This window comes from Plutella xylostella, chromosome 19 (genome assembly GCF_932276165.1).
Source record: "Plutella xylostella chromosome 19, ilPluXylo3.1, whole genome shotgun sequence".
NCBI lineage: Eukaryota > Metazoa > Arthropoda > Insecta > Lepidoptera > Plutellidae > Plutella > Plutella xylostella.
In genome coordinates, this window is record NC_063999.1 from 5,712,631 (window position 1) to 5,737,240 (window position 24,610).

General features: G+C 38.7%; 1 protein-coding gene across 1 annotated transcript in view; it reads right to left on the reverse strand.

Moving 5' to 3' along the window:
- Window positions 1-11,511: 11,511 nt before the first annotated feature.
- Window positions 11,512-24,610, reverse strand: part of LOC105398156 (G-protein coupled receptor dmsr-1) — a 29,818-nt gene continuing 16,719 nt past the window's right edge. Inside the window, exons 3-7 of the mRNA XM_038106270.2 lie at window positions 23,539-23,697; window positions 21,903-22,039; window positions 16,967-17,069; window positions 13,777-14,149; window positions 11,512-12,700 (exon numbers count right to left, since the gene is read on the reverse strand). Coding sequence (XP_037962198.2) covers window positions 12,477-12,700; window positions 13,777-14,149; window positions 16,967-17,069; window positions 21,903-22,039; window positions 23,539-23,697 — 996 coding nt within the window. The 3' untranslated portion in view covers window positions 11,512-12,476. The remainder of the gene's footprint in view (window positions 12,701-13,776; window positions 14,150-16,966; window positions 17,070-21,902; window positions 22,040-23,538; window positions 23,698-24,610) is intronic.

A 24,610-nucleotide genomic window follows, 5' to 3' on the forward strand; every position in this document is an offset into this window, starting at 1 on the left:
AAACCCTTCCTTCACTGGAAGGAGACCCGTGCCCCAGCAGTGGGGACGTAATGGGTCGTGATGACAGGTGACGTGCCCCGCCAAATTTGGGTTTTCAATGCTCTTCACACAGCACACGCAGTGACACGCACACATGTAAGTTTGCACAGTGGGTCATAAACTTTTACTCGCCAACTTTATTGTCAATTATTTTCAAGTAGTGATTTGAGGGTAAGTATAATTTTTAATTACACTGGTAAGCACCAGGAAAGAGTAGAAATTAATAGGGGTGCCACTTTTCTCCATACTCGGAACCCGATTAGCTTTCTAAACAAATGTAGTATTTACTTACTTGTAGAAAGGTAACTACAGGTATTAAAGTGTAGATACTAAGGGTATACTAAGCCGAAAGGGGATGACTCAAGGGGTCATTCTGAACAACTTTTGTTCTACGAGTTTTGCAAATTCGCGAAAAAAAATATTCGTTTTCCATGGTAAAAAGTCACGTGTCATCAAAGTTTCTATGAAAAAGGTTTTTTTTTGTTAATTTTTAAAACTCGTAGAACAAAAGTTCAGAATGACCCCCTGTCTCACTTGTTTTTACCCGACTGCCGAAGGAGGAGGGTAATATTTTTTGATTGTATGTATGTATGTTTGTAAGTATATTTTTTGGTAGCAGAATAATATTTATTTTTTATTTTTAGGGTTTCGTATATTTCGCATAAATATGGGGAGTACCCCAAAAAAATATTGGGGTACTCCCTCTACCATAGAAGTAAATTGGGGCTGATATTTTTTCCGGTTATTTTGATGGTGTAGGTAGGGTATCGTTGAATAGGTCTTTTAATATTATAGGTATAAAAAAGGTTAAAATATAATTATTTTGCTTTTACACTTAAATTTGGGGACCACACCATAGACAAATCCTAATTAAAAAAGGATTTCAATAGATGGCGTGTTTTTATGTTGGGTAACTCAGAATAAGAAGTGATGATATCTCAGAATAATAATGGTTAATGGTGCTATTCCGCTGAGCACCGAAACCGGTGGGACACAAGTGAAAAGTGGTCATGGAAATGCACTAGGGTAGACCCTGCTCCTAGAACAAGGCTGTTTGTGATTTGTGTGCGAGGATGGAAACTTTGATTATTTTCTTGTTTTTTTATTAAAAAAAAAAAACACGCACTCACGCCTTGTACTAATGTACTCCCTTGCGGGGTAGGCAGAGGTGCATTGCTGCACCCACTTTTCGCCAGAGTGTTATGTTAGTCCCAATGTAATAGGGGGCGGGCCTATTGCCATTTTACGGGCACATCCAAGACCTGAGAACAAATATCTGTGTTTAAACAAATATCTGCCCCAGCCGGGAATCGAACCCGGGACCATCGGCTCAGTAGTCAGGTCACTAACCACTACGCCATTCGGTCGACGGTGTTTTTTTATTATTGATGCAATAACATATAGTATTTTTTCTGAGTTACCAAGTTTACCAACCGAAGTCACTCCGTGACAGGGTGACTAGATAGGTACTTCTGCAAATTACGCCATCTATCGTTGTTTTTTTTAGTTACTACTGTCTATAGAAGAGATTCCGTCATTGTCAATTTTACGTTACGAATGAATTTAGTATTCCCAGTAAACCTAACTAAGGAAACCTAAAATATCTTTCTGTCTCTCTGAAAAACATACTTAATAGCCCAAACTCGATGCTTTTAGCTATTAACATCTTTGAAATAAAATTCAATCACCACCTTGTTACTGCCCTCATCAGATCCTCACGAGACCATACCTCAACCAGCACCATGAGACTGTGTTTTTGAATCCTAACCTAATGTTTCTACGTATTGTGATCACTTAGATCCATTCGCTATATTCCTGCTCCTCATCGGACCTTTACGAGACTGTAATGTCACGCGAGAACATTGCCCACTATCTAATTATTTAATTTAATTATTGAATATAGTGTAAGAATTATGCTTCCTCAATTTCATATCAAATTATGTTGGTGTCATATAAGTTGAAAAAGTGTAATGACAACCAATGTGCAGTGATTTTGTATCTGTACACGAAAAGATCGCGTGCAGTCAGTGCTGCCTAAACCGACGTGACCCTTCTTTGGAGGCCAGCGGCCGACTGAGTCAAACGTCGCTTGTGTTTATGATTTTATAACACAGAAAACCGCCATAGATATTTGTATGAAGATTTGAGGGAAAAAAATTGCTCAAGTTTGTTATTAATTTACACAAAATAAGTGTGTGTTTATTTAAAAACAAGGTATTTAGGCCTAGTCCAAGCATTTATCTTTATAATTTGATAAGAATCTAATGAAAATTCTTGATAATTACGACACAGTTGTTACAATACGGGAGTGTGATTTACTGGGTTTTCGTGATATTCTGAAATTAATTTACAGTTATCCATAAGCATTTACTTAAATTCGAATGATTCAGCACCTAGCTGGACTTTTCGGCTACCTGTGTGATTTTTTTCAAGGCTGTAGATGTAGAGCATCATTTACCTACTATATAATTCTATGACAATGCCAACCCTCGATTCCCTATTGCCGACCCTTAAGCATCGGTAACGTTACTGACAACAGTATAACGGTTATACTGTTGTCAGTAACGTTCTCTGACTTGGTATGATCGGTTTTCTTGTTGTGCGGTTTGGTTCCGTGCTCCCCCTCTACTCAGCAAGTGACGTCATATCCTGAAATGTGTGGTCAATCGACCCGTAGCCGTAGTAGTAGTAGTAGGCGACAGAACATAACCTACCCTAAAACCTAACCTAACATTACCACTTGTTCGTGCTTCAATTGCCTTGTGCGCGTCTGGAACCTGTACATACATGCCTATCGGATGATTGGCGCAGGTGTACAATACACAATTTTCTACATCATGTCTCCCCTTATAGGTACTTGACGTCTGTGCACATTGGTGGTCGGCCCGCCAGTAATTTCCATTGTTCAAATTGATTGTCCGTCAGCTTGCACTAGGGGTCTCCTGCTGCTGCACGTAGACGACGCTGCTTCCTGCTGTTGCGTCCCGTGTTGCCCCAAATTCAGAAGTTTCAAACTTCCGTTCGTCAACATCTTCAATGATGTCGTCGATGTTGGTGTTGTTATGGTTGATGCTGGTCTTGCGTCGTTTCCACCATCTGCGAGTCGGGAGGAGTCAAGTCCATAGTTGGCTTCTTGTTCTGAAGATGATGATGCTCCTGCTTGAGGCTGCTGCTGCTGCTGATGCACCGGTACACCGTTTACACCGACGTACTTATGGTTTCCTTCCGCACTCGTCACTATATGGTACCTAATAGTATTTGTGTGTAGGATTCATCGCTTGTTTGCGACAATTGATACCCTCCTCGAGATTTTCACTCTTTATATACTGTTGCCTTTCACTTGTTTTTCAAGGTTGTTGTGCCCGTTTGACAATTTGTTTTCGCCCTTACAAATTTATTGCAAGTAATTGAACGTGTATGTTAATTTTATCGTTTTGTATGTTTATTTATCACTAATGTACATCCATGTTCCCACCATATAGTCATATTGTCATATTGATGGTGTTTGCATTAACAATCTGATGAGCTACGCCGACGACATGGTTCTGCTGTGCCCATCGATCACGGCTTTAAACAGCAAGCTTCTCTCAATTTGTGACAATTATGCGGTGGCGCATGGGCTCAAGTAATGCTCAATGCCAAAAAGAGCGAATACGTAATATTCAAGGCAGGCACTACTACTTGCAGCTGCTGATGTGCCTGAAATCTCGCTCTGTGGCACCCTCCTACGTCGGGTGGAGAAATTTAAGTACTTGGGTCACTGGGTCACCGAGGACTTGAGTGATACTTGTGACATTGAGAGGGAGCGCAGTTCGCTGGCTGTCCGGTATAACATGCTGGCCCGCAGGTTTGCACGATGTACAAAAGCAGTCAAAATAACACTATTTAAGGCATACTGTCAATCGTTTTACACGTGTAGCCTGTGGACCTCATTTACCAAGCGGACATACAGCGACCTGCGTGTCCAATATAATAATGCGTTTAGGGTACTGATGGGGCTGCCGTGGCGTTTTAGCGCTTCTGCCATGTTCGCGGAGGCTCTCACTGATGGTTTTGCAGCCATCATGAGAAAGAGGTGCGCGTCACAGCTGTTTCGGCTACGCGGCAGCGCCAACAGTATCCTCAGTGTGTTTACGGATCGTTGGGCGTTGCCACTGATGTAGAGGTGGATGAAACTCCATACAGAGGTTGGCCCTATCTGATAAAGGTATTATTATTAAAGTAGTACAAATTACATTATTCCAATATTATAATTATATTCGCCATGTATACTAACACTAGCTCTTAAGAATAAATTGTACATACTAACAACTATAGATCTTGTAAATCTGAAATAAATAAATTGAATTGAATTGAATATACTTTATCATATAAGGACCATTGGTTGACGTTTATTTTATAGTCTTTTTTCGTACGCCACCATGTATACTCCTACGTCTCCGTGTTATTCGCCGTCATAGTCTCCGGAACCGTCTTCTGGCCGACGTGGTATTTTGCCGCTGCCGCCGCCGCAGCAGCAGCAGTCTATGCCTCATCCTTCAGGCCCGTTGCTCAACGGCGGGTTACATTATCCGTCTCCGCCGCCGCTGCCGCCGTACAACATGTCAAACAACGCCGTCGCGTCCACCTCTTAGGGTCAATTCAGACGTACCACAACCACACCACAGCCACAACCACGCGATGTGGTCGGGCGTATATTTTGTATTGACAATGAATAATCCAATTCACACGTGCCACATTTTGCCGTTGTTATCGACCACCTGTGTAATACGACCACATCGCAACCACATCGCAACGGCACACCGCGGCAACCTGTTCTCCGTATTAACTGCACACGACGGCGTGGTTACCACAGCGCAATGACAGCGACAACGCAACCACATCGACATTTTGTCGCTGCCACAACGCAACTGCAAAAAGCCGCTGTCACATTATTCACACGTAACCACAGCTTGACCACATTTGGTCGCTGCGACGTGGTGTGGTTGTGGTACGTGTGAATTGACGCTTATTCACCGCAAGACCCACCCCACGAGCCGCGCTTTGAATATCTTTCTCCTCGTCCGCCGCCGCCGCCGCCTCAGCTGCCCGTCAACGTTGTGTATCCCAACACCCCACATAATACCACCGCCGGCAACACCACCAACAACACCAACGCACCGGCGATTCTCTTTCACCACCACCACCATCATCAGCAGCACAGACACGGTCATAATTCTGCTGGCGCTCCCGCTGCTTTCGAACCTCCCCCATATGTCGTGTTTATTTGTGGTAAAGTTGTGCCAGTTATTGATTTATCCAATTTATTTATCTCGCAAGCGACTTGTCAATTATGTTTTTTATATTATTTGCATTCAGATCAGCTCTCAGCTTCCAGAGTATTTAGTAAAAAATCAAGTTATCATTTGTCTTATATTTATGTTCGTAAGTCATTCATTTTTCCAAAGACGGCCTGGAAGACAACGCTCGTAAGCTATAAGGCCGCTCGATTGTACTTTTTTGATCAATAAGTCTAATTTTATTTTATTTAATTTCTTTATTTGGAAAACAAACAGCTTATACTATCACATATTATAAATTAACATTAGGTTCACACACAAGCCAATAAATTTTTCACTAGGTGTGAAAACTTTATTGGCTAGCTACGAGCGTTGTCTTCCAGGCTGTCTTTGGAAAAATGAATGACTTACGAACATAAATATAAGACAAATGAATGTTTAATGATAACTTGATACCCAAAGGAGAATGGCCTCTTTTCCACATAGTAGGTAAGTAATGTAAGCGTTGACGAAAATAGATTGGTCCCTAGGGGTAATATCTAGGGCGGATTTAGTAACAAACACCGCTTGCTGACGAACCACCACCACAAAACAACAGACAATGGGTTTTTATAAATGTAAAGAACACGTATTTGTACCGTCACACATAATAATAATATGTATCTGACAGAATACGTTTGGCAGATAAGCGATGCGGCACACTCTTGTTGATTGCCAAATTTGCTAATGTACATTAACCTGCATAAGCAGCTGTACATGTACACACTTTAGTACCTAGTCAAACTCACAAACTGTCTATTAAAAATAATGTTAGTAATGTCAGTTAAGGCTGATTTTTCAATAGTCAGATAAACGTTATCTGAGAAATAACTCTGATGCTGTCGCGCCTGAATGTTTGTATTAGACAGTGACAGCTACAATTTTATTCCTCAGATAGCACTTATCTGACTATTGAAAAATCAGCCCTTAGTTATGTAGCTAATTTGACAAGGAACAAAAGTATTATAGCTACTTATGGAGCTGACCGTACCTAGTGTCGGATGCTATATCATTGGTTCAAATTCTGACAAGCAACCGTAGATAAACAATACTCTTATGAACCCTTCGATCATATATGATCGAAGTATGAACCACTGAACTCTATTCGATAATGTGTAAGTTCAAACTTAAAACATTTATCGAATAGAACACGTGACATTAACATGAAAAAAAGATGGTGATGAAACCAGCAGCTTCAGCATTCAGCAGCAGATTCTAGCACTCATTAAAAAAACATCTATTCCAATTCCTCAGCTACATCCAATACCCGAAAGTAAATATAGCCGGGAATCGAAGAATTGGTTAATAACTACTCGTAACAGCAGAAGTAGGTTACATTAAATTTACACGGAAGTTCAATCTTTACTCGTGCTGAAACAGGGTGTGTTTGAGAATCCTTCCGGTCACGAATAGTTTATGAGGCAGGAAGCCGTTCAGTAATAATATGGACGGTGATTGCGAGTAGCCAATCGTAGCAAGGCATTGCAGGCACAAGGGGCCACTCTAGCTATGCTAACGATGACTCTATCTATTACAATTCATCTATAGGTACATAGATAAACCATATTTATATTTCCTTTGTTTTTTGTCAAGCTAGAGTAAGGGGACTGTTAGTCCTACTGAATTAGCCACAAAAACTGCCGCCGGGCACAAAACGTTGGGTCCAAAATTGGTATAGACCAATCATGTGGCAAAAACACTTAATTCCCATAATGTCCACAGTCCACACTCCATTTGACCGACATTCGATTTGAAGTGTCTCGGGCACCTCTGGGTACAGTTCTGTCATCGTTTTATTTGAGGCTTATTCTTGATTGAAATCTGATCTCAGTGCTATAATATCCACGGTTGTTTATATGAGTATGACTATTGCATGTAAGAGATTTTAGCTGAACTTGCATGGATTTGCTGTACATAATAAGTACCTACCTCGCAGAACGTTACACTTAAGATTTTAGGTTTAAAAAGCAAATAACTTACAAGTACCTATTACTTTTCAGTATAGGTACATATTATTATTAAGTTCATGGAAATTTTCTCTCGGGCTGCTAGTGCTCATATTTATTACTGATATTACAACGAAAATATTATTCATAACGATTTAAAACCAAATCTTAAACGGTTCCCGAGCTTTCAGAATCCAGAAGTGGTGTTCATTTTGGCACTGAATCGCAAAACGTTGAATAATGATAGTGGCTTTATTTTGGGTCAATTGCTGGTCCACGCAAATGACAGGTTTATCCATTCGGAATCACTGAATTCCAAATGTGGATCCGACTGGGTCTATGTCCGTGAGTGATGACTAAGTACGGTTAAGCTGAGGCTCAGAAGCTTTCAGCATCAAAACTATTAAACTGACTGATCACTGGAAATAGTTTGAATAGGTTCAATTATACTTAAATTTATAAGTCAGTAATATTCTTAATATGTCGACACCTAATTTAACTTCACAAACCGCAAAATTATGAACCATGATGTTAACTACAAAAGCTACTTTAATTTTCGGTAGTTCAATACAATTAGCTTGTTTATATATTTCAGTCATTTAAATATTGTGTACTATTTTCATTACCACTAAATAAAATAAATAAACATCGGCATTTCATGTACTTATCGGTCGAATATCAAGTTTCAGTATTTCAACCATCCGGTGTTTTATGCGTAGGTAGTTATAGTATTTTAAATTAAATCTGTATAAGTACCCGCTAGATTTAAATTAAAGACAGTCAAATTTTACAAATTATTGGGAGCGTGTAACAAAATTTTAAGATTTAAATATAATTTTACTGAGCGCTATTTTACAATCTCATGAATTGCTATTATTACTTCCAGGCTATTAAAGCTTTTCACTGTGGCTCGTTACTTAGTTATTGCTTTGATTAATTAAACTGAATTCCGAGTCGAATAGAATTAAGGAGAAATCTTGAATGGTTGATGCTTAATACTCCATTTTGTTCTATTAATATAAAACTATTTGCCCTAAAATATCACTTTGGTATAAAATATATATGTCGCAGGCAACTGGTTTAATCTCCTGTTTGATTGAACCACTAGCCCGTTCATTGGATGGCGCTATTCAGTTGTATGACTAAAGGACAACTCGTCAAGTCATTGATTGTAACGTTCGACGTCTTGACTGAACGTCATTCAGCGAAGTCGTTGAATGGGATATAGTATAGCAACTTTGTAATATCTGGTTAGGGTGAACATCACCAGACAAGAGTCAACAAAAAGACTATGTTACAAAGCTCTTATCTCATAAATTAACTAAACAATAACAATAAACGTACCTTCATATTGTTGTTCAGTTTCGCCACTTTTTTTCTTTGAAACTATCCGCCCGCTGCGTAATAATAGGTAAATCCATGTTGTCACACTATTTTAACACAAATAACGCACTTTAAAGCTAATTTATTTGCAAAAAACTAACAATATAGGTGCTTTTTGTGTCAGCTGTTAGCTGTTAGACGCCATATTTGTTTTATTCACCACCTGACTGATTTTAAGTCAGCTAACTAGTTGGACGTTTTGTGACGCTTGTACAATCAACGTTCGGCCTAGTCATACAACTGAACAACGCCATCCAATGAACGGGCTAGTGGTTCAATCAAACAGGAGATTAAACCAGTTGCCTGCGACATATATAATTACAACGGTGATTTCAATGAGACTGTAGCCCATTCTCCGTTGGTATTATTACGATTTACGACAAAGTTATGTATAATTAATGTCTATGAAAGATATATCGACCATATATATACATATATATTATTCTCACCCTTTTGACCGGTATGTAATTAAATATGTAGGTACTTACCTAAACCTTTTGATGCAGTACACATTTTGTAGGTATTTTCTACATAATTAGGTACCTAGGTACATCTGAAACTCAGGAACATGAAGATGGTGAAATGATTGTCATGAAAATGAAAAAAAAAAAAACATTTAAACGGCTGCATAGTTTAATATCTTAGATATATTTTTTACACAACAATATTCTGTTAATACATTTTAGTTCCTTATTTTATATAGTTTTCATGAATACCTATCTATTACCCATATAATTTTAACATAGTCTTACACTTCGTCATAATACACTGACGGGCAATGAAAAAGTTCCAACAATTTAAATGTACTTCAGTTATCCAGAAGGCGTCATTAAGCTAGCTTTTTTCGTTTAGGAGTAATTTGGTGTTTTTCTTAGTGGAACCTTTTCATTCCCCGTGAGTGTAATATCTTTATATCAAACACAGTCATGAGAATGACGTCTGGGCTCCTCATCCTAATGAGTAATAGCATCTTATCTTTTTAATTGCCAGTATTACAATAATACATATAGGATATTAACAAAGGGCCCTTAATATAAAAAATAAGTTTAATATAAAAATTATACAAAATAACATTGAGGTTTAGACAATATTACAATTATGAACCTTCTCATTTTCCGTTTAAGTTAGTTTATGTTTATACATAATACGGACTTCATACAAAGCAAAATTACTCGCTATTCAACTTTTACGACACCATTTTGTTGAATAAAGCTCACAAATTTAGTATAGAGATCCTTTTCCTAGAAAAATTTAATAGCGTCCGACAAAACTAACTTTGCAATGTGTGTTGTTTTTTATTTTTTATTTAGCTGGTAGCCCTAATTGAATGAAGAAGAATCAGAGGTGTTGGTATATGTACCTATTTGTATTCAGGGTTTTGTTTTTCGGCTTAGTATATCATTTTTGCAACACCTATATATACATGTAATCCTTCGCCAGTATCAGAAATGACAAAGAATAATTTATTGGCCTCATAAACTTTTTCAGGTGTACTTACACTAGTTTCTGTTGTAAAGTTACCGTTGTCGGACTGTACTACATAATATTTCCAAGCTCTCCTTAAACGGAACGCAACGTCGCCGTCTCTCGGGTGAACTTTATGAAATATTCTTTTGTCCACCTCTTTCGCTGTATATATTACCCTATTATCTTAAATATTACCTTATTATACTAAGTTTCCTCTCTATTATTATTTATATAATAAACATAGTTCAAAATCTGCACATAATACATACGATAAAACTCACAAGTTTAGGACGACATCGCTTATATTAAACCAACATATTAATATGATTAGAACATATTAAATACGGCATTTATTACACCATATTTTCTGTATACCTATATATTTATGAATAAAAAATATCTACTGTACATTATACATATTATTTGTAATGCAGTGTCTGCATTATAGTATTAACATGAAATAAGGAAGTTACTAATGACTAATGAGTATTATGTACGAGTAAAACACACGGTTTTGCAAAAGTGGTGTAGCTACTCGTATGTATTTATTTCACCCGGAAGGGCGGTAAGTGCCAGTCGCGTTACAATTCCCTGTTTGCACCACCCTGTATAAAGTAATGTGGCATCTCATATCATCATCGATCAAATAGAAAAACTTTGGCCCAGTGGAATTACTTTTTACCTTTTTTGTACAACTTCTTAAAACTTTTGCGGGGAGAGTATACATAATGAAATTATTGTAGGTAGTTACGATATATTATGTTGTTGGCGAGACATATTTTCTCTCGGAATGTACAAAGTTACGCACATTATTGTAAGGGCCTGTTTCACAATGTCTAGATAATGGCTACCTGATGGAAAAAAAGTCTCTATGTAATTATATTTTAGACAGTGACAACTGACAGATATTGTGAAACAGGCTCTAATTAGCACAATCTTGCCGTACTTATTGGTGTTTTTAATGCAAACAAAAAGAGTAGATTCGTAATGAGAATAGAGCCCGTTTACACGCTGTTTAGTGCGCGTGTAAACTGTCGTCTTACATTAATATCTTCCACGTATCTGCTGGTTTTAGAATAGAATAGAAAATATTTAATCGATACAAAAAGCAGCAACATTAAAAATAGAAAATTTTAATTATTACCTACCTTAAATTTCTGTCTTCGATCATATGATCAAAGCCAATAAATCAAATTTATGCTTAATTCATGTGTTTTCAATACAAAAATGTACAATTACTACAATTACTTAGGTACTTAGAGGGTAAAATATTTATAATTTGTTAAACGTTGATCTTCATAATTATCTAAATAAATATTATGTGACTATTACACTTTCTTAACGTACTTAATTATTATATTTACTTTAATATTTTTCTTAACTTTATACAATCTTAACCATTTCCTTCTACGGACGTGACGATACGACGGACGAAACATATCTTGAGCACCAACACTGCGCACCGAACCACTAATATTGTTCATATTGTACATCTACAGGGTGTTGGAAAATTGTATACTAACCCGACATCGACAGGAAGATGCTAAACAAATTTGGTTCTACGAGCAAATAAAGAAAACTAGCAAAAAAATATGCTTCTTCATAAAATTTCTTTACTCTCATTTTTAGTATACAGAGGTTTTCACGATGTTCCGTATTAGATTAGTCGTAGAAGAACATTTATTCTGAATGAACTTATGAGTCATCCCCTCCCTCACGAATTAAGTACTTTAATAATACATTTTTTTCCACACCCTGTATATCTGTGCACCGAACCGACCGATGACTCTTCTGCTGCTACCCCATTTGGCTATTCGTATTTTCGTATATATTTGGCAAAACTTCCATGTGTGGTCAGTATATTCATTAAACTTATTGCCGTATTTGCCTATGACTGCCAGTTTCAAACTCTATCTATCGATAGCTGACTGTTACTATCATTTGATTTTGACACATAAATAGTTGTGTTCTGTCAAAATCGTATGAAAATAACTCTCATCTATCGATAGTGTTATTGAAACTGGCAGTAAAGTTACCTATTTGGCAAATACAGCCAATGGAAGTTATCATCATCTCAGCCATAGCACGTCCACTGCTGAACATAGGGCTCCCCCATTGATTTTCACCTTGTCCGATCGGAGGCGGTCCGCATCGAGTCTATAGAAGTTATCATCATCATCATCATTAGCCTATAGCAGTCCACTGCTGGACGGAGGCCTCTCCCAAAGCACGCCACTGGATGCGATCTTTAGCTTTCCTATGGGAGTTATGTCAAATACGAATAGCCATGTGTGGCAGCAGCATTCAAATCCACAGCCGCACTTCACACATACGTGGTCTGCAGCTCGGTGTGGGAGCCGGCGCGGGGGGCGGCGGCGCAGCGCGTCCGCACCATGGCTCCGAAGGTGGTCCGGAACTGCCGCGACATGCAGCAGTACAGCACGAAGTTGATGGCTCCGTTCAGCAGGGCGAGCGCGTCCATCAGCTCCCCGAAGAGGTCGTAGCAGCGCTTGAAGAAGCAGCGCCCGAGCAGGCCGCTTAGGAGACCTGGGGATGGGTTGGTAGTAAGGTTTTAATAGTGCATTGTACTCATTCACGACGATACGGCTTGAAACCTATCACGTGAGTACAAATGTACCTACAGCGTAAAGCGTGTGACTCACTTGCGAGTCACCTCTGACTACCCCTTCGGGGATTGCAGTCGTAGAGTAGGTATGTACCTAATATTGACTGCTGAGTGCCTAAGCTTGAATTGCACACATCTTGTACGAGTGATACGTATTTCAGATATGGTATATTAAGAGGGGCATGAATGGGATTGTACCACGTGACGCAAGTAGTGCTGTCTCACTTTACTATAGGTCTTTAATAACGGTTCAGAGCATATAATAAGAAATTAGTTTTTTTGGAATTTAAACTTTTGGTACATCTATATTATCGTTATTTCTCCATGTAGTATGAAACTCAACCAATATACCTCTAATACCAAGGGACATACAATTTAGGCACAAGCCTAAAGAAATTTACAATTTACAGATCGTATATCAATGTTTTATGGTACCGCGCGGGAAGGTTGAGGCTATAATTATTTAAGAACTTGGGTCGTTAATGCCACTCCCGAGAAGCTATCAATAGTCGACGTAATAGGAGATGCGGCAAGTCTACCACAAACACTTCAGTAAGTTGTGTCTGAAATGTCTATTCACTGAATTCAGTCGGCAACTTTAAAGTAAATTTAATTTTCACTGGAACCAAGAAGCAGAACCTCTGTAATTCGATTACTTAGTAAAGATTTCCCATTTTAATAAACCTCTTTATCGAAATAAGCGAAGGAAATACAAACATTATGAAACAACTTTACTTCAGTCCTCCTTTTATCAGACGTAACAAAAACATATTTGAAACCCTCCAGTGAATCCGATACTGTATATTAAAAATCGGAATGAATTTCCCTTTCATTTCCACTTCAAAGGCGCGTGTCTCAATTGATTCCGAAAGTATCACATTTCGGTATCAGAAAACGCCAAACATTTGCTAGTCACTGGGTTAAACGTAAAACATTTCACGCTTATCTTTATTGGAAAACATGTCAATTTGCCGACGCGGCGATAACTCTTGCTTACCTAGGATGCCCTGAGGGAATTCCGTCAGCAAAAACAGGAGTAATACTGCGACGAGCATTTTTGTCGTGCGGTCTGTGCGGCGCTCGGCCTTGGACCGTTTCCGTGTGAACACGTTTCCGTTTCCGGCGGTCCCGGCGGGGCACGCGCTGTATCCTTTTAGGGCTTTCTTCCGGCTGTTTGCTCGGTAGAGGGCTCTGATGAGCCAGGCGCTGATGACGGTGAGGATGAGGCAGGGCAGCAGCTTGATGAGCACGGCGTGCACCCAGAAGTTGAGCTGGTAGAGGCCGCCGTCGAAGTCCGAGTCCACGAAGTACACGGCCTCGGGCACCGTGCCCGGGCTGTCCACCGTGAAGTCCTTGTGGATCGTGAACACCTGGAACACAAACAAACGGATTAGTTGACGAATACTTGGTAATAAAGGTAATTGCGGTGAATTATTGCTCGTGTTTTTCTTGTATTTACGAACTTAATTATACTACCACTAATATTAATATAATTTATTTATTTATTTAACTCTTTATTGTACAAATATCAAAAATAAAAGTACAAAGGGTGGACTTAATTCTATAATATATTATAAAAGGGGAAATTTGTGTGTATGTTTGTCCGTCTTCCCGTAAAATGTACTGATCTGGATTTTTATGGAATTTGGTATGTTGAAATTGTTGAATCAACACATAGGCTAGTTTTTATCACGGAATTCCAACGGAAAAACTTTAAGGCGAAGCAAAGCTCGTCGGCAACAGCTAGTAAATCAATAAAAGCAGGGACTTAGTGTAGTCTTTGGTCTAGTTATTCGTCTGAGTAAATACTGGGTGAGTCTTTCATAGGTGTACATCCGGAAGTATGTCACACTTTTCATACTGAACAACTTTTGTTATGATGACATCGGGATATTCCCGAAAAAAAATATCTACTCCCCATACACAGTGTCACGTAAGCAACCATTTTTTGTATGGGGAAGCATCTTTTTTTTCGTTATATCCCAAGGTCATTATAACAAAAGTTGTTCAGAATGAAGAGTTCTCTAACATACTTCCGGAAATGCACCTATGAAAGACTCACCTGTATAAGTCTACTGGTCCATCTTGAGCTTAACCCAAATAATAAATTGAGAAAATTCCCTGCGCTACATTTCATGCTGAAAGCTCTGCTGAAGTTGTTCTCAACCTTCTCAGTTGCTAAACCGTCAGCATGTTTTTCATCTACTTACTCGCATTAAAGCGGGTGAGTTTAAGTCTTAAGTCTAGAACTACTATAGAACTAGTTAATTATGTACCGACTAAGTATGTTCTCAAAGTTCCGATACAGGGAACCACTTGGCTAGAAGCCAACAATATGTGTAACAAGTATGGTCCAACCACAATTAATAGACTTATATTGTGTCCGGTTATATTGTGAATAGTTGTAGCATTACCACTAATGAGACTATATACTCAGCCATTGAGTAACCCGAGTCCGCGATGTTATATGTACTCAGCTCTGTATCTATAGCTATACCTACCTTGTAACTATACAGTTTAACATAATCGATGACCAAAAATACTAAAATATACCAAATTATGAGAAAACATTCACTCATTCTATGTAAGTTGTATGTTCTTTTTAACATTCATTTTAGCATTAAGATAATTAAAGATATTTAAGTCCTTTATTGCTATTACATTATATTGGCAAGAATTTAATGTGATAACAATAGAGGACAGCTTTTTTTATTTTCATACTTGCATGATTATAATAACATGTACTTACACTCAAAATCCACACACCTGTAGAGCAATTAGTGAGGAATAGCGTACTTGCGGACCCATCTTAAATTATGTAAGTACATGCTACACAACTACCATTTCACAATATCTTCTAGTTTCATCGTAGACGACCGAATGGCGTAGTGGTTAGTGACCCTGACTACTGAGCCGATGGTCCCGGGTTCGATTCCCGGCTGGGGCAGATATTTGTTTAAACACAGATATTTGTTCTCGGGTCTTGGATGTGCCCGTAAAATGGCAATAGGCCCGCTACATTGGGACTAACATAACACTCTGGCGAAAAGTGGGTGCAGCAATGCACCTCTGCCTACCCCGCAAGGGAGTACATTAGTACAAGGCGTGAGTGCGTGTGTGTGTGTGTGTCATCGTAGAAATTAGGAAATAGCGTGCTCATTTCCAATTAACGTAAATATTCCGGATGGGTGCGGTGCAGCCTGAAGGTTACTTATTGAAACACTCGGACTACCTTTTTTACGTGAGAATTGTTTATTTGAATTACACAAGAACCTATAGTGATATTTATATTTAGTATGTATATATCTATTTATTTATTTATTTATTTATTATTTATTTATATCTATGTATTTGAGTAGATATATCAGCTGTCCGACACCCATAACACAGGTTCTGACTAGCTTGGGGTCGGATGGCCGTGTGTGAGATGTCCCCAAATATTTTACATATTTTTTATTTATAGGTACAGGACGGAAAAGACAAATTGTGCAGCAAACGCAAACGAATTATGCGCTTATTAATATTTTGAGTAAAAATTTTAATACGCACAATAAATGAGTGGGGTGAATTTCACAAACAACTCATCTCACTATAAATGAATACGTTTTTTCAGTTGCAATTTTCCACCCGCCTGGCTCTGCTCGGGGACTTTATAAAGCTAGTTGTTGATAGCGTTGGCCTGTTTCTACTTTATTTGTATTTACCATGTTCAGTCTTATTTTTCTTTCTCAGAATCATAAAAAGTTAGTCTGGAATATTTTCTAGGAAACAGATAAGCGTTCTATTGTTACAGAATACTAAAGATTAAAGTTTTATTGTGTATTTTTGTAAGGATTAATTTTTAACGTTGAATAAACTTGTGACAACTTTGTTTCAATAAAGTCAATTCAACCTCTATGCGAGACAACATTTCCCGCGAACGAGCTTTTTCCATTCCGCCATTTGATCGAACATTGAATTTGTATGCCGCACGGGTGAACGTTAACTTAAGTCAATTAAAAAAAAACTTTCACTGCACCCTAAGAAAGCTTACTTATTTACTTGTTGCCGCTACACGGGATCGCGATCGTGATCGACGTAGATAAACGTCACTATATAGCGATTCGTCATAAATACGGCGCTGAGATTTGTCGAACGGGCATGATACAATCCCCGAGACGCCGTGGTCGCTGTTCACGACTACTTACCGCGTACGACGGTATGCAGAGCACGGGCGGCAGCGCGAAGCTCGCGACTATTGCGATGGAGCAGCGGCGGTCCGTACAGTACGCCGCGCTGTGCGATGGGTACCTGAGATGCATTATTAATTCATTATAGGTATGTATAATATGTACATGGTGTTATAATGTCAACCTATAAGGTAACATCATAAAATTTTAAAGCGTGTTTAACGGGTGATTAACACGATATGGTGATTCATATACACCTTCTTGACCGCGCACCGCCGCGGTTAGCGGATAATCATTGTATGCAAAATGACAGTTTATATAGAAAAACTGAGTACCCGCACACACTGCCGCCGCCGCCGCCTCACAGAAATTTACTATGGAACATCCGCAATCCGCGCGGTGAGGCGACGAAGTGTGTGAACCGCCTGTTCGACAAACACGTAAGATCTAAACATTAGTTTAGTTTTTTTACGGACATTGTTGTGTGAATTATGTCTAAAGGCGTAGGGCGTCAAGTTTCTAAGGCCCGGGTCTCCTATTTACTCCGTAGGTCGCGTCAAGTGTCACCGCCGTAGGCCGCGTCACGATACTCACTACATCTACGCGCCAACGTCGGCGTGTGAGGGAGACCGCATCAGTACATTTCTATAGTGAGCATCGTGACGCGGCCTACGGCTTGACGCCGGAAGCGACCTGCGGCGTAAATAGGAGACCCAGGCCTAAGATACGTGACGTGAACGAGAGCGTCCTCGCAACGACAGCGACACTACTAATTATAAGCTAAGTGTGAAGTTTCCGAAGTAAATTGCAAGCTCTTTTTAGCGTTATGCGACCTACATTGGCAATTTTAGCAAAAACTAATATACCTACTCGGAGTCAAATTTCCCTGAATTTTGGGATAGATTCCTGTTACACTCTCAAATTCCATCTCCTATCTACGTCCAAAAAAAAACACATCTACCTACCGGGAATCAAATAATAATTTTGTGCGAATAGGCCAGAAGTCAGTGTGTCAGATATAGAGGTTTCTTACGTATACCGGTCCTATTTATACTTACAGTTTTTACGCTGTAAATATGAAATAATTGCTAGTTTAAATTAAATAAGATACAGATTTTTCCAATATTAGTAATAGTTATGCCGTGTAAAATTTACATACAGCAAATTAGGTATGTAAATACCACAAACTTGAATGATGGTCCATCGACTATGAACTGACTTCAGGCGAAAATTAAAATACTTAATCAATAGAGCTTCTATGTATACCTATAGTAACTACATTGTTAAAATATATGAATTCATCAACCTATCGTCCACCTTTAGAGGTATTAGGTATTGTTTGAGCTGGCGGTGGATTAATGTATTTTGTTGACTTTATTCTAATGAATAAACATGAATGTTGTTTTAAATCTGACTTATATCAACACCCACGTTCATTGCGTAGCTGAATATCTAATTTTACAACAACAGTATGGCACCCACATAACTTCTTTTAATTTGTTCTTCATTGTGTTTACTTAGTCCTTAATTCAAATGTTATAACTATTATAAGTTATATGTGATGAGGGATCCAGAGTAACTATTATGTTTCGCGATCTGTGTAAAGCGTCCGTAGTCGAGCGGGCCTCAGTGATCGTAACAGATCGCTGAGGTTAAGCAACAACTGACACGGTCAGCCATTGGATGGGTGACCAATTTCAAGTGGTGCTTTTCTGGACGCTTCCGTGCTTCGGACGGCACGTTAAGCCGTGGGTCCCGGTTGTTGCTTCGGCAGCAGTCGTTAAGCCTAAAACATCTGGCAGTCGGGTTACTGTGTCACTTACCCGACAACTCTCTCAGTACAAGCTTGCTTGTGTTGGGGTCCACCAACCCGCACTTGGCCAGCGTGGTGGACTAGGCCTAAACCCTTCCTTCATTGGAAGGAGACCCGTGCCCCAGCAGTGGGGACGTAATGGGTCGTGATGATCTGTGTACGTACAGTATGCTTAAATGATTTAAGTTATACGTTACCTACCTAGGTAGTGTAGAATTGTAGTACATTACGTAGCTATACCTTAACTAACTTGTACATTTTAATTCGTTATACCAACACACCAGTCAGGTAATATTTCCCGGAAAAGCTGGCTACAACATAAAATTTGCAAAATAAATAACATGAAACCGCTATATGGATGTTAAAAATAATAACATGATACGACTCCGGGTTTTAACTTTTGACGAGACCTTTGTCAGTTAGATTAGAATAGAATACATTTTTAACTTAAAAGCGCGGCGACAAGGACGGATATTTTAAAATAAAGGTCCTAAATGAATTTGCCTGAAAGAGATACCAAGATGAGTTGCACATTCAAAGGTAATGCTCATACGTCACACGAGTATGCAATAGTATGCATGTTCCAGACACTGTGACAAAATAGTAAAAAAACAGCGTAGCAATCATAAAAGCTTTATGGATAATACCCTTCTTTTTCCGTCTACGCGGTTAAAAATATCCACGGCTATACTACGAACAGTATAGATCTGCATCATATTACCGAGCTACATATTTTACAATATCGCTTGTCATTATGACGACACTTCATAATTTATGGAACATGTTATACCTACGTTGTACCCGTGTTTTCAGGTTTTCAGCTTTTCAGAGTACTTGCGTTAACTTTTTAACCTTTTTACACGAGTCTAACAAAATTATATTGGTTTGGTTTTGGCGACATTCAGCTACAAAACAAATACGAAGCATGGCACAAAATAAACACGGACCGGACATAAAATAACATGCTTAAACAAATAAAGGCAAACATGTGCCACCGCAACCCCTACATTTGACAGTCTAGTGCCTCCGCGGTCTAATGGAAAAGCTACATCACCACCAGGAGGTGTCAGGTTTGAATCCCGGGTGAATACTAAGATGCTGATGCATACCAAATATTGGTACGCAACACTTAAAGTCTGCTCTTACTACTCTATCTACTTCTATCATCAATTCATCACTGATCACAAATCATTATTTTATTTCAAAAATCTTGTAGTTTACTCTGGCTACTATCATAATTTCATCACTGATTACTCTAATTATTTTATTTCAAAACTTGAATAAATAAGTAGGGATTCAAATTCGATAAACCGCGTAAATTCGTATTTGAATCAGCTTTGAAGCCGTAGGCCGTAAACAACAGACATACACATAAAGTACTGTCAAACGTATAATGCACATCTTTGTAGTGTACGGTTAAAGACAATATTATTGTCACAGTCCGCACCCTCGGCCTTGTCTCGCTTCGTATTCAGATCACGTAGGTGCAGTAGGCGCCTTTTATACGTTTCGTTACACGTAATGAAATAACAATCAATCGGACTGAAAGTCTGAAGGGTCAACTTAAATCCTATTACACCCTGTGTAATGATGATGATGTTAAGAATCTTGACAGGACTGGGCCGATAAGGTACTTACTTAATTTAATTTTTACGCTTCTTACACTAACTACAATGTTGAGATCTTATAGGTACTACCTACCTGCTGTGAGGTATAAAATTGTTTGTAATGGATGTAAGCTTTTGTTATTTCAAGGCTTTTAAAATCGACGAAGTTACGGTTTTGATATAATTCAATAAAAAGATTTCGTCCTTTAATTTTAACAAGCTCAAAAACATACCTTTTTCCTAGAAATAATGGAAAAGATTACGCCACAAGCTTTTTGATTGAATCAAATCTGTTTCCTTAAATAGAAATTCAATAAAGTATAAATGTGGGTTATTGTATGAAAAAGCTTTGTTTCTTGGATTCTTTCCGCTTGTTATTAAATTTAATACATTCAGGTAGAACCTACTTATTTAAATTAATCTACTCGGGGGTGATACTTGTATAGTTGTATACCTTGTACTTACTTAATGCCTACTTTTCATTCTTACAGTAAGTACCTACCTATGGAACTGTAGATATACAGTTGTGATTTTGTTTTTTGTAACAACACTAAAAATAGGAACAATATCTTCTGTATATCCTCTCTCCTAACCTCTCCTCGCCCTTCAAATAAATATGTCACGACTTCCTCGTTATAGGAGGTTGTTACGATCCTTGGTCACGACCTTCTGAATTGAAGTGAACACCTACAATCATGGAGAAATACTTTGCCAAATTGAATTTATGGCTTTCTCCAAGTTTATTTTATGCACAAAGAAAACATGAAAATTCTATCTCTATTATAACTTGAAAATGCAAATGGAAACTAATTTATTTAATCCAGTCTTCAATGCTTTACTTACTACATTTATTTAAGTGCTTACATATTACGTTCCTTCCTATTAAATATAGATTATCAATCTGTATTTTATTTTACAGTATCTTATCTTATTTACCCTTTTTTCTGATATTTAATGACAGTGTTCTTTCTAAGATTGAAGTCTGAACCACAGACAAACCAGTAAACTGGTTTTGTGGGTCATTTTGTTAACTGATTGTACGATTTAAGTATTATGTTTAATAATTAATAAATATATATTGAACAAAATATTTAATAAATATCAGACAAAATAAGGGTACTTTTTAACCGTGGCATGAAAACATAAAATTTTCCACCCTTTTTTTTGTCTGAATTCCACTTTAATATTTTCATGCCACGGTTTGCATGATTTCTGTGAAGTGGATTTAAAACGATGAAGAAGACCGTCGCACGCATGACATGCGTGAAGTGCATGTGTGTGTTGCACTTACAGCATGCAGTAGATGGCGTGGTACTCACTTGATGGCGATGTACCGCCAGATTGCGAGCGACAGCGTCAGTAAGATGGCGGCCGCATGCATGACATGCGTACAGTAAGCATGCAATGCACTAGATGGCGTGGTACTCACTTGATGGCGATGTACCGCCAGATGGCGAGCGACAGCGTGAGGAAGATGACCGCAGCATGCATGACATGCGTACAGTAAGCATGCAGTAGATGGCGTGGTACTCACTTGATGGCGATGTACCGCCAGATGGCGAGCGACAGCGTGAGGAAGATGGCGGCCGTGTGCATGATCTGCGTGAAGTGCATGTGGAACAGCATGTAGACCGCCCAGCAGTACGGCCGGTCGCGCTGCCCCGGGAACAGCTGCAGGGTAGAGGGGGGGGGTCATGAGTCATGACCAAAAAATAACGCGGACTCGGAATGTTAATGACCATGACCAATCTTGACCAATTTTGACTTAGATTTACAATATAGGTACGACCAAGATAGTGTATCACACATTACCTACACACAAATAGGTACAAAGCAAAATGCGGATAGTTTTTTACCGAACTAATTGAAAATAAGAACTGAAGTGGGGTGGGATAAATAATATCGGGACGTTTCTTGTGCACTGATACCCATCTTGTTCATATAAGTACTGTTAATCTAAGAGTTTTGACGAATCTTTTTGTAATAAGGATTTTTAGTTTTAAACTTGGACAGCCAATTTACCAGTAAAATCCACAATATACAGGGGGACCTGTATAGTGACGAAACATTACAGCTGTAAAGACTTTGGTGATGATAGCGAACACATTCCAACCAGAATCTCACTGAAAAAAGTACATCCGGTAAGTAAATCCCGATAGAGACACTGTACTAATATTGAATCTGTGCCTGTACCAGGAAGCTTGTACGTGGCTAGTAGGTACCTTATTCCCAATTGCCAAGTGCCTAACTGGTGCTTTTGCCCGGTGCATTGCGAACTATGTGACTAATAGAAAATCAATAACCAATATACATTGTCAAGATCCAGGATCCCATCCATAGAAGCAGTAACGAGACCGCCCCCTTGCAACATAATACCTACATATATCATCTTCAATAGGATAATATCTTCCATTCACTATTCAAAGTGTCGGTTCTGATATTGTGTAAGTGATTATGCAAAAGCCAAGTCTGTATAGTTATAATAATTAAATATTGATTGCATAAATACATAGTAGGTACCTGTACAAATTCCAAAACTACAGAACCATTTTCTAAAATTGTTTAACCATTTTATGTTATGTAATGCTACATTTATCAGTGCTACTTTTTATCCCGGAATGCCCGCGGAAAACTGTTTAATTAAAGTGTAGGTGCGTGTTAATTTCCTTCCGACAACAACAAAGCTTTCTTGAATGTAAACACCTACTTACACAATTATCTCTCAATTCCGTATTTCCAATGTGAAGTGGAAATCGAAGCAATAGCACTTAAATACGTGGGCTTCTCGCCTGATTGGCGACAAGGCCTTCGGGACAAATAAAAGAAACTGTAAGGATACTAAGGCGTTGACTTTAATTGTATTTCTCATTGCTACTTAAGAAATGTAAGCACTTTCTATTTCAATTCAAATTTACTTTCTTTAATGCTATTTTAGAATGAAGCAGCTAGCTTTCAAATTCCAATACCGAATAAACAACCCCTAACTAGCAGAATTACTAGCGCAGTATAAATATTCTATACAGCACATGCTGAGTCAGGTCATATGCAGACACACGCCACTTTTATGTTTTTTGTGCAGTAACTTTTGAGACTGTTATGTATTCGTGATGCGTAGGTATTCTGTGAGCCAATAAATGATGACGTGTCCATCTATATCTACGTGTACTCACCAGATACCGATAGACGACGAAGGGCACGTACTCCAGCATGACGAAGACGTCGGCCACGGCCAGCCACTTCAGCAGGCGGTTGATGGGCGCCGCCGCCAGCTCGCGCCGCGTCAGCACCGCCACGTTCAGGGCATTCGCCAGGCTGCCGAACAGGCACACCTGCAAGAAAAAACAAGTGAAAGATTGTTTTGCTGTCGACAAGGAGCATAGAACAACGCGGACTCGGATATGGTATGGTCAGGAGTGTTACTCGAACGTTACAATAAAGGGACGAATGAGCGAATCGTGGCTACCGCTTCAGCGACCACTCTAAAACATCGTTTTACCTAAATTAGAGTGACCCCAAGCACCATGAAACTTGAATGTTTGAAGAAGTATGGTGGATAGATATTCCAGATGTGTCTTTTTTTAAATGTAAAATACACCATTATTGTTCAATTTCATATAAAACTACCTACTTATGTGCAAAAGTTGTTGATAAACAGCTTAACACAACATCATCAGCCCGTAATCATATTTTTAGCCTAGCCTTATCGGAAGTGAAATTTTGTGAATAAAACGTAACAACAACATTGATCCTACCCCGTAGGCGCCGGGGAGGTTCTACCTTTTTTGGCATAAGATTTTTTTGCCTAATCTCGTATTGCATAGTAACGTTTGGTCAAAGTCTCGTTACGCCGAAAATCGTATGGCATAAATCTCGTTTAGTAAAAAGTTATTTCGCATAACATTGTTTAGCCTAATAATGGTATGGCCAAATTTTGAATAGCCTAATAATGCTATGGCATAGGTTTATAAAAAGTAATAATATTAGTTTGGCTTTAACTTTGACGGAGCGTCTCCCTACATAGCGCAAACTGGTGCCTTGTATTGTTTCCGCTGTTTGGAAAACGCTCCGCTCCGCTTCGCTACGCTCCGCTTTGGTTTTGATGAACATGTGCACCTAACAGGCTCCTCCTCGCTTTGCTCGTCGTCGCACCTATTTATAGGTTTCGATCTCATGGGGTTTGTAATAATTATATTGGTCGTTAACTTTCGATTTTTTGATCATACAATATCGTGATTTTCGGGA